The sequence below is a fragment of the Pholcus phalangioides genome, unplaced genomic scaffold (genome assembly GCF_987345545.1).
Source record: "Pholcus phalangioides strain wild (caught in Gottingen) unplaced genomic scaffold, Ppha-v1.0 ptg000020l_1, whole genome shotgun sequence".
In the NCBI taxonomy this organism is placed as follows: domain Eukaryota; kingdom Metazoa; phylum Arthropoda; class Arachnida; order Araneae; family Pholcidae; genus Pholcus; species Pholcus phalangioides.
Genome location: NW_028301613.1, coordinates 7,625,692 through 7,641,035, shown reverse-complemented (window position 1 = coordinate 7,641,035; position 15,344 = coordinate 7,625,692). Strand labels below are relative to the sequence as shown.

The 15,344-nt window shown below is 44.7% G+C and overlaps 1 protein-coding gene across 1 annotated transcript; it reads right to left on the bottom strand.

The window, feature by feature from the left end:
- Positions 1-2,050: 2,050 nt before the first annotated feature.
- On the bottom strand, positions 2,051-13,260 carry Proc (Proctolin). The gene is made up of 4 exons (XM_089248566.1): positions 13,105-13,260; positions 5,632-5,774; positions 5,297-5,442; positions 2,051-2,249 (listed from the first exon to the last, which is right to left on the bottom strand). Exons 1-4 carry the CDS (start codon positions 13,109-13,111, stop codon positions 2,246-2,248), a joined length of 300 nt encoding a protein of 99 aa, XP_089104692.1. The 5' UTR covers positions 13,112-13,260; the 3' UTR covers positions 2,051-2,245.
- Positions 13,261-15,344: the final 2,084 nt, after the last annotated feature.

Genomic DNA, 15,344 nt, shown 5'->3' with positions numbered 1-15,344 from the left:
AGTAAGTGACTATGAGTGAGTGTTTGACCATATGAATGACCAAGTGGAGGGGTAAGTGACAGTATGAGTGAATAAGTGAGTGGGTGGGTGACTGTATGAGTGAGTGACAGTATGTGACCGTATGAGAGACCAAGTGAGTGAGGTCACCCCCTCATACGGTCACTAACTTGATCACTTGATCACTCATACGGTCACTCCTAAGTCACTCATACGGTCACTCCTAAGTCACTCATACGGTCACTCCTAAGTCACTCATACGGTCACCTCTTAGTCACTCATACGGTCACAACTTAACTTGATCACGAAAACGGTCACTCATACGGCCACAAACTTATTCGTCCATACGGTCAAGAATTTGTTCACGCACTCACTCATACGGCCACTCACCGAATCACTTGGTCACTCACACACTCACTCGGTCACTCATTCAGTGAGGGCAGGCGAAATGTACCGGGCCATAACCAACGAGAAGACATTTTTTCCCTTTACTGGTGGGCCGAAAACCCCACCAGTGTTGACATGTTTTAAAAAATCTTGTTTTTCCCGAGTCGTTGGCAGTAGCGCGTCACCTACATTGACGCGAACGAGGCATGTCCTTGGCCAGATTTGGACGTTTCCTGGTCCGGTGAAGGAAAAAGAAAGAGAAACGTTTTGGGGGGGGGGGGGTTGTAAAATATCTATTTTTGTGCTCTCGCCCACAATCGGCTATTACAGGACTAATACTGTCTTAATACTCAAGTATAGATCACAGGACTAATTGTGTCTTAATACTCAAGTATATAGATCACAGGACCACTGTCCAATACTGTCTTAATACTCAAGTATATAGATCACAGGACCCTGTCCAATACTGTCTTAATACTCAAGTATATAGATCACAGGACCAATACTGTCTTAATACATAGATCACAGGACCAATGCTGTCTTAATACATAGATCACAGGACCAATGCTGTCTTAATACATAGATCACAGGACCAATACTGTCTTAATACATAGATCACAGGACCAATGCTGTCTTAATACATAGATCACAGGACCAATACTGTCTCAATACATAGATCACAGGACCAATAGTGTCTTAATACTCAAGTACATAGATCACAGCAGGACCAATACTGTCTTAATACTCAAGTACATAGATCACAGGACCAATAGTGTCTTAATACTCAAGTACATAGATCACAGCAGGACCAATACTGTCTTAATACTCAAGTACATAGATCACAGGGCCGATACCGTCTTAATACTCAAGTACATAGATCACAGCAGGACCAATACTGTCTTAATACTCAAGTACATAGATCACAGGGCCGATACCGTCTTAATACTCAAGTACATAGATCACAGCAGGACCAATACTGTCTTAATACTCAAGTACATAGATCACAGGGCCGATACCGTCTTAATACTCAAGTACATAGGGGCGCGCGGTAGCCCTGTCGATAAGATGCTCGCCTGCAGTACCAAAGGATGTTTAGAGGTGTCGCGAGTTCGATACCCGGTTCATCCTTGTCAGAATACTTTCCTGACACAGGGGTACAACAAAAAACGGTGACTTGACCGCAGCAAAAAATTGCTACCGCAGGGAGTCCCCCATCGAGGGGTTAGCGCACCAACCTCTCGATGAGTATAAAAAAAAACAAGCCTGCCGTTCGGAATCGGCAATAAATTGTAGGTCCCGGTCTAATTAGCCCTCGTGTGCAGAAAAATGACCGTGGTACGACAAAAATTATCAAATCGTCACGTACATAGATCACAGGGCCGATACCGTCTTAATACTCAAATACATAAATCACAGGACCAATACTGTCTTAATAATCAAGTACATAGATCACAGGACCAATACCGTCTTAATACGTGGGCTCAAGTGTATAAAGAGAGGGAGGGGCGGCTTTTTACTGATAGTGAAGTATGCAAATCGGCAGGCAGGCAGGCCGATGTAGATAAGAGACGATCTGGCCTGGGTATTTCGATGGTAGATGCATGCACTTTTCGGATTTCCGAGAGGCTTTCGTTAAAAAGACGAGAAGATAAACAGTAAGAGGAAGTAAAGAGCTCTTTATATAAAGAAGTTGAAGTTTAATTTAGTGATTCTGTTTATTGCTATAGAGAGACACACTGAATGGAAACACGGATTGAAAGTGTTGGAAGAAAGGAATAGCTGTCAGGTGTGAAGTCCATGGATACCATCTATACAGGCTCGAGGTTCGTCGGATGTCGATGGCGACCTCTTCCGCATCCATTCACCTGTTGAGAATAAATAAGAAAATAAGTCGCGTATGCTTAGTAATATGTAACAATATGATGTATGCAATCATCGTCTGCTCCATCAAGAGAAGGTACACTGCTCAAAAGAATTAGGGGAGCACATGGTTATAACAAAATTACGCAAAGATGTATACCGATAAGTAACATAAAATGAATCATCCATAATTTAAAGCCTAGCAGGAAACGGAAGAAGAAAACTTCATATGCAAATCAAAGTTCATGACGTCAAAAACCAGAAAAGGGAGATAAGGGCAGAAATCGGGATGTTGCAGAAACGTCTGTTTTACTGCCGTAACTGTGAAATTCGATTGCGCAGTATTTTTTTTGAGACAAGGTGACTTGAGGATGTCTCAACAATGTGATTTACCGGAATCCATGGCATGGCGTGTTATAGGCAGACTGGATTCCGGGCAAACACAACGTCGTGTCGCGGACGCTGTTGGAGTCGCCAAAAGTGTTGTTGCAAGGCTGTGGAATCGATTCCAAGAAACAGGAAATGTTAGACGTCGACCAGGGCAAGGTCGGCCACGCGCCACTACAGCAACTGATGACCGGTATATACGGTTAACAGCCCGTCGAAACAGAACAGAGAATGCTACGCAGCTGCAAAGACGGTTGCTCTTGGCAACAGGACGAAGGGTGTCCAGCCAAACAGTACGTAATCGGCTTCATGAGGGAGGGCTCTATGCACGTAGGCCAATGGTCTGCATTCCGTTGACCCCACGCCACCGTGCGGCCCGAAGAAGATGGGCTGCTGAACATCGAGATTGGGAGCAACATGATTGGAGCCAAGTGCTGTTTACAGACGGGTCCCGATTCAGTCTGGAGTGTGACACCCGACGTGTTCTGGTATGGAGGGACAGGGGCACTCGAAATAACCCCGCATTCGTTTGTGAAAGGTCAGACGAGCTGGTTGGATGGTATGGGGTGGAATCAGCATAGGTGGACGTACGGACCTGCATATCATTCGGAATGGCACTTTGACGGCCCGAAGGTATGCAGACGAAATACTGCGACCTCATGTCATCCCTTACGCTGGAGCCATTGGAGATTCCTTTGTTTTCCAGGATGATAATGCCCGACCGCATAGAGCTCGTCTGGTGGAGAACATGCTTGAAGCTGAAACAATACAGCGTATGGAATGGACAGCGTGCTCTCCTGACCTGAATGTGGACGACGCATTGCTGCGCGACCAAGGCCGCCTGTTACTGTCCGAGACTTGCAGATTGCACTTCTTGAGGAGTGGAACAGTATCATCTTTTCATGTTTTTTCATATTTTCAAAGAATTAAAGCTTAATTCCAAATTTTTTTTACGTCTTTTTTCTGTATTGCGCATTGATACGCGTGTACTATCCATTGTATGCCAATACGTGGCTGTCTCGCACGGTTTTCTTCACTTTTTTGCTTGCTCCCCTAATTGTTTTGAGCAGTGTATTTCTTCATGCCCACATCACCACTACTGAACGACACATGAACCTCGCCGATATTCTTCTGTGGAACTTCTGACGAATTGGTACGTGTTGGAATGTGTTTGTGTAGTGAACCTAACGTGGAGTTCGTTTCTATGCAATGCTTGTTGTGTGTAGTGCTTCCATCTGCCGTCAATTGTTCTAACTAAACGCCCACATCACCGCACGACCCCTGTCAGGTTCTTGTTCGAAAAGTACAATCGGAGGATTGAGAGAATTTGTTCGTCCTTTCCATTTCGGCGTGGTCGTTTCCGTGGATATTGACCACGGAATTGTGACGATGCGACATCATATTCGGATAAGTCGTCATCTAGCGAGAAATTTCAGTACATGAGCTATTAGCGGAGTTAGGTCTCACTGTTCGTGTACAGTCCCGTTAAGCGTATATGGACTCACACTCGGCCAGAATGCGAAGGGACGGTGGTTCATTTCCTCGCAGTGCCAGTTGAATTTTTTTTCTCCAGAATTCATGATCGCACATCAATCCGTTGATAAACTACAACATAGTCAGTTCGCCCCTGAAAAAGGTTGGTGACGCCTCAAGGAGCCTCGCGCACACTTTAAGGACCACTGCTCTGCAGTTATGATAAGTACTTGTTTTTCTTGTGGGGCGTCATAAAGTGGCTTTTTGTAAAAGCCTCAAAATATTTATTTCTTTTTAAGAGACGTGGCAATGGGCTCTTTTTTTTCTTAATATTGAGAATCATCATGAAGTTTTTGCTTTGTTAAGGGGCGTGACCACGTGTCTTTTTGGGTGTGACGAAACATCTTTTTCTTTTTAAGACGCGTGACCAAATGTTTTTTATCGTGAGAGTCACTGTCAAGCTTTTTGTTTTTTAAGGGGCGTGGCCATGTGTGTTTTTGGGTCTATTTCTTTTGAAGGGGCGTGGCCATGTGTGTTTCTTAGGCCTATTTCTTTTTTAAGGGGCGTGGTCACGTGTGTTTCTCAGCTCTATTTTTTGAGGGGCGTGACCACGTGTCTTTTTATTTGTGACAAAACATCTATTTCTTTTTTAGGAGGTGTTAACAAGTGTCTTTTTTTTATTTAGAGTCAGTCATTGTGAAGTTTTAAGGGGTGTGGCCGCGTGTCTTTTATAGGTTTTGCAGAACACCTATTTACAATTGGGAGGTGTGACACCCAAATGTGAAGTCCCGTTCACATGGGAAATAGAAAAAGCAGGTTTAAAACCTGCTTCAAAAATTTTCAGTGACTGCTCTCAATTTCTTTTCTTAGGGTGTGAACATAACACGTCCGTATTTCCGATTCTGGAAACCCACGTCGTCTCCGATTGGTTATAAACTCGAATTTCAAGCTAAAATTCGGGTTTTTAACCAATCGGAGACAACGTGGTTTCTCTGAAGCTGGGTATGGGGGGTAAACCTCTGATGCTGGTCTGGTAATGCTACCACAATATTAGCACATGTGAACGAGGCTTGAGTGTTTTTTCTCAAGGGAGCGTGGTCGAGAGTCTTTTTTTTTTGGTTTTGTGGCAATGGTTTACAGAGTGTACCACGAACACTGCGCAAGGTAACGTATATATTAGCGTCATACTCACCGTCTTGCGTCGTTGAAAGGTGGCGGCGGTGGCGCCCTGTTGCGGTGTCTCAATGACTCCCTGACCGCGTCTTCGTCGTAAGGATAACCCGCGTGACGACGTTGTTGTTGTTGACTCTGGACATCATCTGAATCCATGTTTAAGACCTGTGCCAATAGAACAAAATGTACATAACTCGGGTGATATTTTCAACCGAATTGACCCAGCCATGCCAAGTTGGCGACGTATCTCCCCAATATCCATATTCATGATTAGTTTTAGTTGAAGTCAACTTAAACCAGCACCGTCTGATGATGTAGACTCGTATTTGGGGTCTAAGAGAATTAATTCCTTACCTGCCTTAATAACTCCTTGATGTACTCGAACCTGTGACTATCAGACCTCGTGGGAAGGTACCGGCATTCGGTGAACGTGATCGTCCGCAGAAAAGTCACGGCCGATAACATCAGTATAAGGTTGAGTGCCATTCGACCTGAAACTGGAAACAAGCAAAAAACGCATTAACTCACGACCGAAGTGATTTTCGAAAACGATGTACCCAGGACCGGACTTCGGCAGGTGCGAAGGGTGCAGTCGCACCGGGCCGCTAAATTTTAGGGGCCGCAAAATGAATTGAAAACACTTTGATTACATAGAGCAAAGTAGTTTGATAGAGAAAAATACTTTGATTGTGCATGGAGTGACTTCTTAATAAAGCAATAGCTTACAATTCTGTCCAAGACAAGGGACCCTCGAGGTCTAGGATTTTGACAACCCCCCCCCCCCAAACCCAGAACCTGTTTCTCATAAGTGCGGGCCCTGGGCAAATATCGATTTTTTTTGAGGGGGGAGGCCACCCTTATACATAGGTTCTTTTGAGGCAGAGGCGTGGGGAGGGATCCATGCCTACAATGCAAAATGCAGTCAATTTCAGTGGCCTGAAAATCTGAGGGCAAGTGTCCCATTTACCCATGTGGGGAAACAGGCTCTGCCCAAGCCGAGTGCACGTGGGTTTGTAGCCCCGGGCGCTAGACAAAAAAGAGCACCCTAAAGATGTATTTAAAACTACACGGGGGGGGGGGGAAGGGGTGGCAAAATGCATGCTTGCCACAGCTGAAAGAGTATTTAGTTGTAACTTCGTGTAAACAACCCCTTGTCTAGCCCTCACAGCCCTTCCTTTGTGTGGTGCCCTGTATACAGTTATTGTAGACATGGCACCAACATTTTCAGCAGAGTCTCCACCATAGGCACCGAAAAACCCTGGGGGTCTGAGACCATTTCACTTAAGTGGGTACTTAAGGATGGGTAAAAATTATTTCTGAGGAATGCAAAGCTGTTTTCGCACTGGGCCGCAAAACACTTGAGCCCGTCCCTGGATGTACCGCACCATAGCCCGGGGGTTCTCAACTCTTTTCAGTCGAGACCGTTCTTCGAAATTAGTGAAATCAGAAACGCAATAAGCACAGACTGTAAATCCGGGGTTCTTAACCTATAGGTCACGACCCAAACTGGGGCTTCCAAGATGGGTCGTTCAAATCCACTAGCAGCCAGAGATTCTTGAGCTATGGGTCACGGCCAAAACTTACTAGCGGGGGGGGGGGGTTTCATAGATGTGAGTCGTAAAATTCCATCTACGGTCCCGTAACAAATGCACTTATCGGGTCACTGGTTTTACTAATTTTGAAAATCAAACAGTCCCATGGGTCGCCAAGCTGATTCTGATGTTGATTTTGGGTCGCGGCTGATAAGGGTTCAGAGCCGCTGCTGTAAATGGATTCTAACGACTCATCTAGGAAGCCCCGCAACACATTTCCAAACGTGGCCAGCAACCCATTTCCAAATCACTGAAGTGGCCCACCGTGCAGTTTTAGATCGCTCTTGTGACCCTTGATACAGTTTCAGAGCACTTGAGCGGCCCGCGAACCTTGCGGCACAGTTTGGGATCATTCTAGTGCTCCGCGGCACATATTCAGATCATATAAGTAACCTGCAGCGCTGTAGCAGAGTACTTGAAGTGGCCATGTTCACAAATCACACGAGTGACCCATGGGGCAGTTCCGCATCATCTGAGTCGCCCATGGCACATTCCCAAATAACTTAAGTGATCCCGCGTCACATCTCCAGTGCCTTAACTGGTATGCGGCACATTAAAAGATAACTTTAAATGTGCCCGTAATAATAGTCACCGTGGAGCAGTTTCAGATTACTCAAGTGTCCTGTGGCACTTCCAGATCAATCACGTGGCCCGCGTGCAATGCCTGATACATTAAGGGACTACGATATCTAGTTCCACATGACTCAAGTTGTGAGCCAGGGCTCCTGGCACATTCTCATATCACTTAAGTGGGCCGTGGCACATTCGCACATCACTTAAGTGGGCCGTGGCACATTCGCACATCACTCAAGTGGACTCCCGCACATTCCCAGATTATTTAAGTGATCCAGCGTCACATTTCCAGCGCACCAACATGCGGTACATTTAAAGGTTACTCAAGTGGCCCGTGTGACAGTTTCATATTACTAAAACATCTTGCGTTTCATTTCCAGAGCACTTAGCGGCCCGCGCACAGTGAAGGATAACTAAAGAGATTCCGTGGTGTTGTTCCACATCATTTAGGTGGAACGCGACATATTCCCAAATCACTAAAGTGATCCAGCGGAACAGTTCCAGATAACTTAAAATGACCCGTGGCAATTTTAGATCACTTAAAATGACCCGTGGTAATTTTTTACATCACTTAAAATGACCCGTGGAAATTTTCAGATCACTTAAAATGACCTGGCAATGTTCCAGATCACTTAAAATGACCCGTGGCAAAGTTTCAGATCACTCACGCGGCTTGCGGAGCATTTTCATATGACTCAGGTGACCAGCGGTGCGGTTCGAGATCACTTCAGTCACCCGTGGCACAGTTTCAAATCACCGAAGCTCCCCGCAGCACATTCACGGATCGCACGAGTTACCTGCAGTGCTGTTCCAGATCCCTTAATCAAGTGTCCCGCGGCATGTTTTCAAACCAGTGAAGTGGCCCGCACTCTGGTTGGATAACTCCCTGCCTTAACGCGTGTATTTTTTTTTCCTGTTGTGGGTCTGTTAATTTTCATGGTCTCTTTCTCAGTTGGCGAAAACCACGAAAAGAAACCAACGTGACGCTATCACGATACTCACGTGACCCGCAGTTACGTACACTCAGACCGAATGCAGTGGCGTCCATCAAATCAAGCGCGTTTAATCAATTGCTGTTGCACCATTCAAAACGGCTCCCGGGAATCTAATTAGGCTCGATGATGCCGATGTTTCCTCTAATGGCTTCTAATTTGGCGCCGTCGGTCGTGGGACGTTTACCCTGAAAGGGGGGGGGGGAAACAACGTCGCCAATTAGTTTCTTCGAGAAACCGCTTGTAATGAATGTCTTTCAGTCATTTCGATTGGGGCCGGTGGACATCGGCCTTAAAGAGGGCCCCCCCCCCACCGTTAATGTGGGCCAAAAGGGATAAAATAAAATGCCGGATATCCATCCTGTCGTCATTATTGAGTTAACCTCGGGCCTAGAACATCGGTGAATGTAGGAACCGGACGTGGTCTCATGAAGGCGGTTTCCAGTGGTTTTCCGACTTCGATGTGTGAATGCGAATCTGATGCTCTCTTAGAGCAGTGGTTCTCAATCTTCGGAAGCCCGTGGCCCGGGAAATCTCTTTTTGCGTAAGTGAAAAGCCCGGTCATACACACAATTAACGAGAAATTAATGGGAAAAATGAAACTGCGAAGCTCTCACGGCCCGGGGCCGCGGCCCGGCGGTTGAGAAACACTGCTCTAAACTCTAGAATTTTTGAATTCTTAGGACATTTTTTCGTGCTTTTTTTTTTCGGACATTTGTTTTCTGGTCATTTTTTAGGTTTTTTTTTAGGTCAACAGCATCCGGGCCTTGCCCCCCATGGTTTTAGTTTCTTCTGTATTTATCAATGCCCACTTTACTAAAAGCACTTTTTTAAGTCTAAAAACTTACAGTACTACTATTAAAGTACTTCCTATTAAAAAAAATGCTGTGCTAAGTTTCGTACTATTTTTAAATTACTAATTACTGTTAAACTAATAGTGCTCGTGTAAGAAAGCTTATCACTAGAGCCCGGATTATATGCACTAAAAAATTGACGAAATATGCTCTAAAAATATGCAAATATGCACTTAAAATGCCGAAATATGCATTTAAAATGCCGAAATATGCACTTAAAAATGCTAAAATATACACTCAAAAATGCCAAAATATGCATTAAAATGCAAAATGTGCATTAAAATCCAAAATATACACTAAAAAATCACGAAAAAGTTAAAAATGATCAAAAATGATCAAATATGCATTTAAAAAAAAAGTCACTATGCAAAAAAAGCAGTTATGCTTTTAAAATGAATATTTTCTATTTCTTAGTCCATCCATATTCATTTACAAAACAATATCCGCGCTGCATATGCAAAAAAAAAGAAAATTCTACATATTATTCATTTAGGCATTTTTAATTTCCAGTTTGTAACGGAATATCAGTGATAAAAGAATTTCAACACTATTTTCTATAAAAATTGAACGCTTCTGACAATATCTCTAAAAATAGCCATAATAATAGAACACTTGATAATTGGAAAATATGAACACATCCGATTACGTTGAAAACGTCATTTTGGAAGAAAATATGGATTTTCATTTTTTATAAAAGCCCTGTTTGTTGCGATTCCAAAACGGGTTTTGTTTTGTTTATGCGATGCTTAGGATCAAAGTTACGTTCACTTTAGTGTTGCGTTTTTACATACAAGTAATACGCGAATAAAGTCTTTTAAACGTGTTTTACGAAGACGTGATTTGTAAAAATTGGTGCATTGCATCCTTACGAAATTTTAACGTGATATTTTGCTATATATTGTAGAGGTTGTGAACCAAAATTAAGGTCTATCACATATATTTCGTGAATTACAGTTGTTTTATAGACAAAATGTAGGATGAAATTTCAAAAAATCCACACGTACTTAAACATATTTTGGTGTAACTTATAAACATATGATGCAATCCTTCAAATTTTGGTTCGTAACCCGCAACATTACCAGCTGAATGCACAGTGAAAATCACAAAACATTTCATTAATAAAATTTTTGCAATCGTGTTTCGAATATGACATAAATTTTGCCTAAAACTTGACATAAAAACGACTTTTTCGTAGAAAATATGATAGATAGATAGACCAAAATTTGTCGCTGTTTTCACCATTTCGAGGCACTTTCTATCAAAAAATGTAAATTTAAGTTCATTCCAGAACCATTTGAAAGAAAAGTGACGAGAAAGGTATACCGTGCAATTCACTAAATTCCACCTACGGCAGAAAAAACCGACGTTATAAAAATACAGTGAAACCCAAATAATATTTTCCCCTTCTATAACGAAAGTATTCATTTCAAATCCCTCTTTTACGAACGAATTTTTTTTTATCCCGCCGGTGAACGCAAAAGAGAGGTTTCACTGTATTATTAGCGATATGTATTTGAAAAGATCTTGAAAATATGCACTTATTCTGAAAATTATTCGATTTTATGCATTTATATGCATTAATGCTAAAAATCCACGTATGCATTTGCGTATAATTCAAGCTCTACTAACTTATCACTTTCCTTTTATCTTGCCTTAAGGGCCGTTCAAAGTATTAAGTCAGCAAATTTTTAGCCATATTTGAACCCTTATCAGCGAAAGTCAGCAAAACTCTGATCTCTCCCCCCCCCCACCTCCTAACACATATTGGTGTGATCATGAAACGTACGTGGCGGGGGGGGGGGGCCCTCGTGCCCTTCCCCCCCCCCCCCCCCAGACGTATACAAATAGTATTTCAATGCTATTTGAAAAACTCGAAATTTCTCTTAAAGAAATTCATTGCGACCCACCCTTTAAGCCATTATATGGTAAACAATTGACCCGCGGACCAAATGTGGCCCTGAAGGTTACCTGATGTGGCTTGCGCCCCCCCCCCTCAAACCCACTTTTGTAAAAATGAACTAAGCGGCACATTTACGAATAGCTTAAATGGCCCGTGTCACAATTCCAGAGCATTTAAGTGGCCCATGACACATTTTCATATCACTGAAGTAGGCCCGTGGCACATTCAAAGATCACTCAAGTAACCCGCGACACAGTTCCAGAACACTTAAACGTGGCACATTTAGAGATCCCTTGAAAAAACATGTGGCTCAGTTTTAGAGCACTTAAGCGGCCTCCTAGTGCGGTTGCACATCACTCAAGTTACCCACGGAACATTCCCAGATTACTTAAGTGATCCGTTGGCATAATTACGGATCACTTGTGTGATGCGTTGCGCAGTTCCAGAGCACTTAAGCGGCCCGGAAACATCTCCTGAGCACTCGAAGGATCCGTGAAACATTTAGAGATCGCTGAAGTGGCTCTGTAGGGGACTTATCAATAGGGAGAATGTTAATTCAGGTGCCTAATAACTATCGAAAGGTTTTTTTCCCCGTTTTTGGCGCACCGAACAAGATGCCATTAAGAATATTTCATATCTTCATAAAGGGTGGTTGATGACGTAAGCATCATCCAACCCCCCCCCCCTTGTCATCAACAGTCAGCAAATCGAAAGCCCCCCCCCCTCTCCCCATATCGATGCTGACGTAATACTTGAATGACCCCTTATTAGTTTCAACTATGTTTATAACATTTTCAAGTGCATCAATGATACTCCTTTTGCTTTCGAAATCGGTACCTTTTTTCATGTAAGTAATTGACATTTTACAAATAGTAGACTAGTCCAAGGGTTCCCAAACCGTGCACCGCGGCACCGTGGTGCGCCTCCAACCTTTGTCAGGGGCGTCGGGTAGCGGTGAACCAGTGACGGAGGTTTTTCCGTTGAGATTCTTCGTTAAACCGCTCTGGGGACCCGATGGAGCTCGCGGGTAAGCATTGAATAGGGGAAAAGGAGAGGGGCCCGCGGGTGGAAGAAATTCGAGAACCCCTGCACTAGTCTGTTTGTGGTTATTTTATCCAATATTTTACCCCAGCCATAATGGCCTAACTCCCGCGAAGGGAAGGCATTGGCATTCACAAGATTCTGTGTTCTCTTTCTGACCACATCATGGCCCGCTGCACTGTCTCAATCGGAGAGATTCTAGCAGGTGGTTCCAAAGAAGACCTGGGCCATGCTGGAAGTGCCGCATCCAATACCGGAGGCAGTGCCATCTTAACGCATGGGGCCCACCCGGGCACGGCCCGGGGCCTCTCAAGAAGATAGAGGCGTCACAAAAATGAGATCCGGTTGAAATTTTCTAGAATTTACGAGGTAGGCCCTCAGAAAAAAATACTTGGCCCGGGGGCCCATGATGCTTTTAAGACGGCCCTGACCGGAAGCACCTTGGCGCTGCTATTTTTTTTTTTAAACATACATTTAGCCATTGAATATCTCGCGGCACTTCCGACTGATCCGAAGGCACCGAGGGGTGGCGAAGGCACGACACATACTTTGAGAATCATTTAGATAAGTAAATACATATTTCCATTGTGTGATGATCTTTTTTTCTAAAAGAACAGGGCCCAGGGCCGTAATTACACCGGGAGGGCATAACTGGGCTCCCCTGGGGTCGAAGGGCTCCAAGATAAGCTAATTACATGCAAAACCGTCAAATCCTGTTCTGAGATGATAAGTCAGGTCCTGCAGCTCAAGCTACGTTCCTAAAAAAAAGTCGAATCGCGTTCACGCATTGAAGTCGGAAAACCACAGAAAACCCCCATAAAATTGTTTCAATCGCGGAATTTTCCCCAGCGGAAGTTGCAAAACAATGTCCTTACCTGTCATTTCCGATGGATGGCGAGTTGTTGTCGACGACCCGTGGATAGGCTTTGTTTCCAGTGCTGGGGGGGAAGATTCCCCGGATGAAGGGATCCAATTGGCGGACAACAACGCGGAGAAATGAATCCAAACAACACTCTGCCGTCTTTTTTAAAAATGTCCGTTCTTTTCAAGGGACTGTTGATTGGCGGAAAGGGTTAACGGGGGGGGGGGGATGGGTGTAAGGGAGAGGGAAAGGAGAATCTCCGCCAATGTGGAGCCGCGTCTTCCTTCGCCCCCTACACGCACACCCACAATAAACAGATACAATGTTGGGGGCGGGGGATACAAGAAGGGGGGGAAGAGACGAATTGAGATGCCCTTTCAGTAAAAGTTTCGTCTGCACGACGCGGCGTCAATCCGAAGGAGGAGGGAAGAAGGGGGGAGGGAGAGGGAGGAAAACCATGACGGTGGGGGGGGGGCATTCTCGTCGTGGGCGTCATGCGGGGGGGGGGGAAAGGAGCCCCCTTTTTTTTGTTTTCAATCGCATGCATATAAACATATAATTGCAGATTCGTGTCTTTCTCTACCCGCTCCCGGTGGGGAGATAGGAAAATAATCGATGATGGTATCGTGTGGAAAGCAGAGGCCTGATCACGGGAGGCGGAGGGGGGGGGGCGGCGGCAAATTTAGGGCACGGGTGGTCAACTCGAGTAGAATGGTAGAAGGGAGGCAAAAAATTTTTGTAGCGCACCAAAAATCTGCATGCTATTTTTCCAGCATGGCCCAGCAAAAGGGTGGACCGCTTACATGTTGCAAGGGACAAAGTAGGGGCCATGTTTGGTGTTGGTGTCTCGGCCCAGAGAGCGAGGGGGGGGGGGAATAAGGTCCATGAGCGACCGAAATGGTGTGCAAGCATGTGAGTGACCTAGAGGGTGAGGGTGAGGGACTAAGTCAGTGAGCGATCAAAACGGTGGGCAAGTTATATCATTGGCTAACAGAGTGAGAGACCAGGCCATTGAGTGACCACCCAGAGAGTTTGCAAAGCGTGCGAATGACTTAGAGGAGCAGTTAGTTGCCAAAAGAGTGACCTAGAGCGTTTGGAGTGACCAGAAACAGTGCGCAAGCATATGCGTGGTCAAATAAGAGACTTTAATACACAGGCGAATTTACAAGGGTGTTGTCTGAGCGATCTATAGCCCAGGGCGGCAAATTTAAGGGATGAGTGGTCAAGAAAATTACACTAGACTGAGAGAAGGGCAGCGATAAACCCTAAATCCTCTTCTGCTGGAAAAAAAGTAGAGATTTTTTTTTTATTTTCCCACTGCCGGTGATTATTCTACTGACCTCCCGCAACCCCGGGCCATCCCCCTCCGAGCCCATATAATACTGTATCAGTGAGGGGATATGCGCCGGAACAATGTACTTCGGTTAAACCTGATCGCGAACTCTTGGGCGTCAATTGTCGAGCGCGTAATGTGTTCAGTGGATGCGACCGCGTGGGCTCGCGTGTATCACAGTTTTCGTCAGCTGATGTAGGGTTTTCTGTGTTTTCCCAACTTTAAGACGCAAGCGTGAGCAGTCATTCCTCCCCCCTTCCTCCTTCTTCGTAAAAAAAAGTCTCAGCATAACGATCAACAGGTGACAAGACAAATACCGAACGCGTTAGAAGGGAATTCGGGAAAAATTCACCAACGGATTCGTAAATTTTTCATCGCCAACTCCTCCGCCAGGTACGTCGCAGCATTCAAACACTGATACAGAGGATGGGGGGGGGGGCGATGGTTGATCCCCTCCCCTCCATAGCCGAATAATATAGGAAAAAATATTGTCTGTCCCGTGAAATCCGGAATGATCCGATTCACTTGCGCAATAAATCACATCGCCCTGAATACACCTGCGTCCGCTCCATTCGAATCTGAATTTGACTGCCTCGGATTCATTCGTAGCTGAAATTGTCTGTTTTCATTCCATTCGAATCTCAAGTTGTCTGTCTCGGATTCATTCGTAGCTGAAGATGTCTGTCTTGGATTCATTCGTAGTTGAAGATGTTTGCCTCGAATTCATTCATAGCTAAATGTCTGTCTAGGATATTATCTACCTTGGCTTCATTCGCAGTTGAATATGTCTGCTTTCGCCCCATTCGAGTCTAAGGTTGTTTGCCTCGGCTTCATTTGCAGCTGAAGAGATATCTGCTTTTTGCTTTCGCTCCATTCGAATTTGAATTTGAATTCCTCGTCTTTATTTGCAGATGTCTGCC

Excerpts from the sequence above, each read along its gene's own strand:
- Proc (XM_089248566.1), bottom strand. Across the intron at positions 5,443-5,631 it reads TCAAGGAGTTATTAAGGCAG|GTCTTAAACATGGATTCAGA; the intron begins GTAAGGAATTAA and ends CTATTGGCACAG.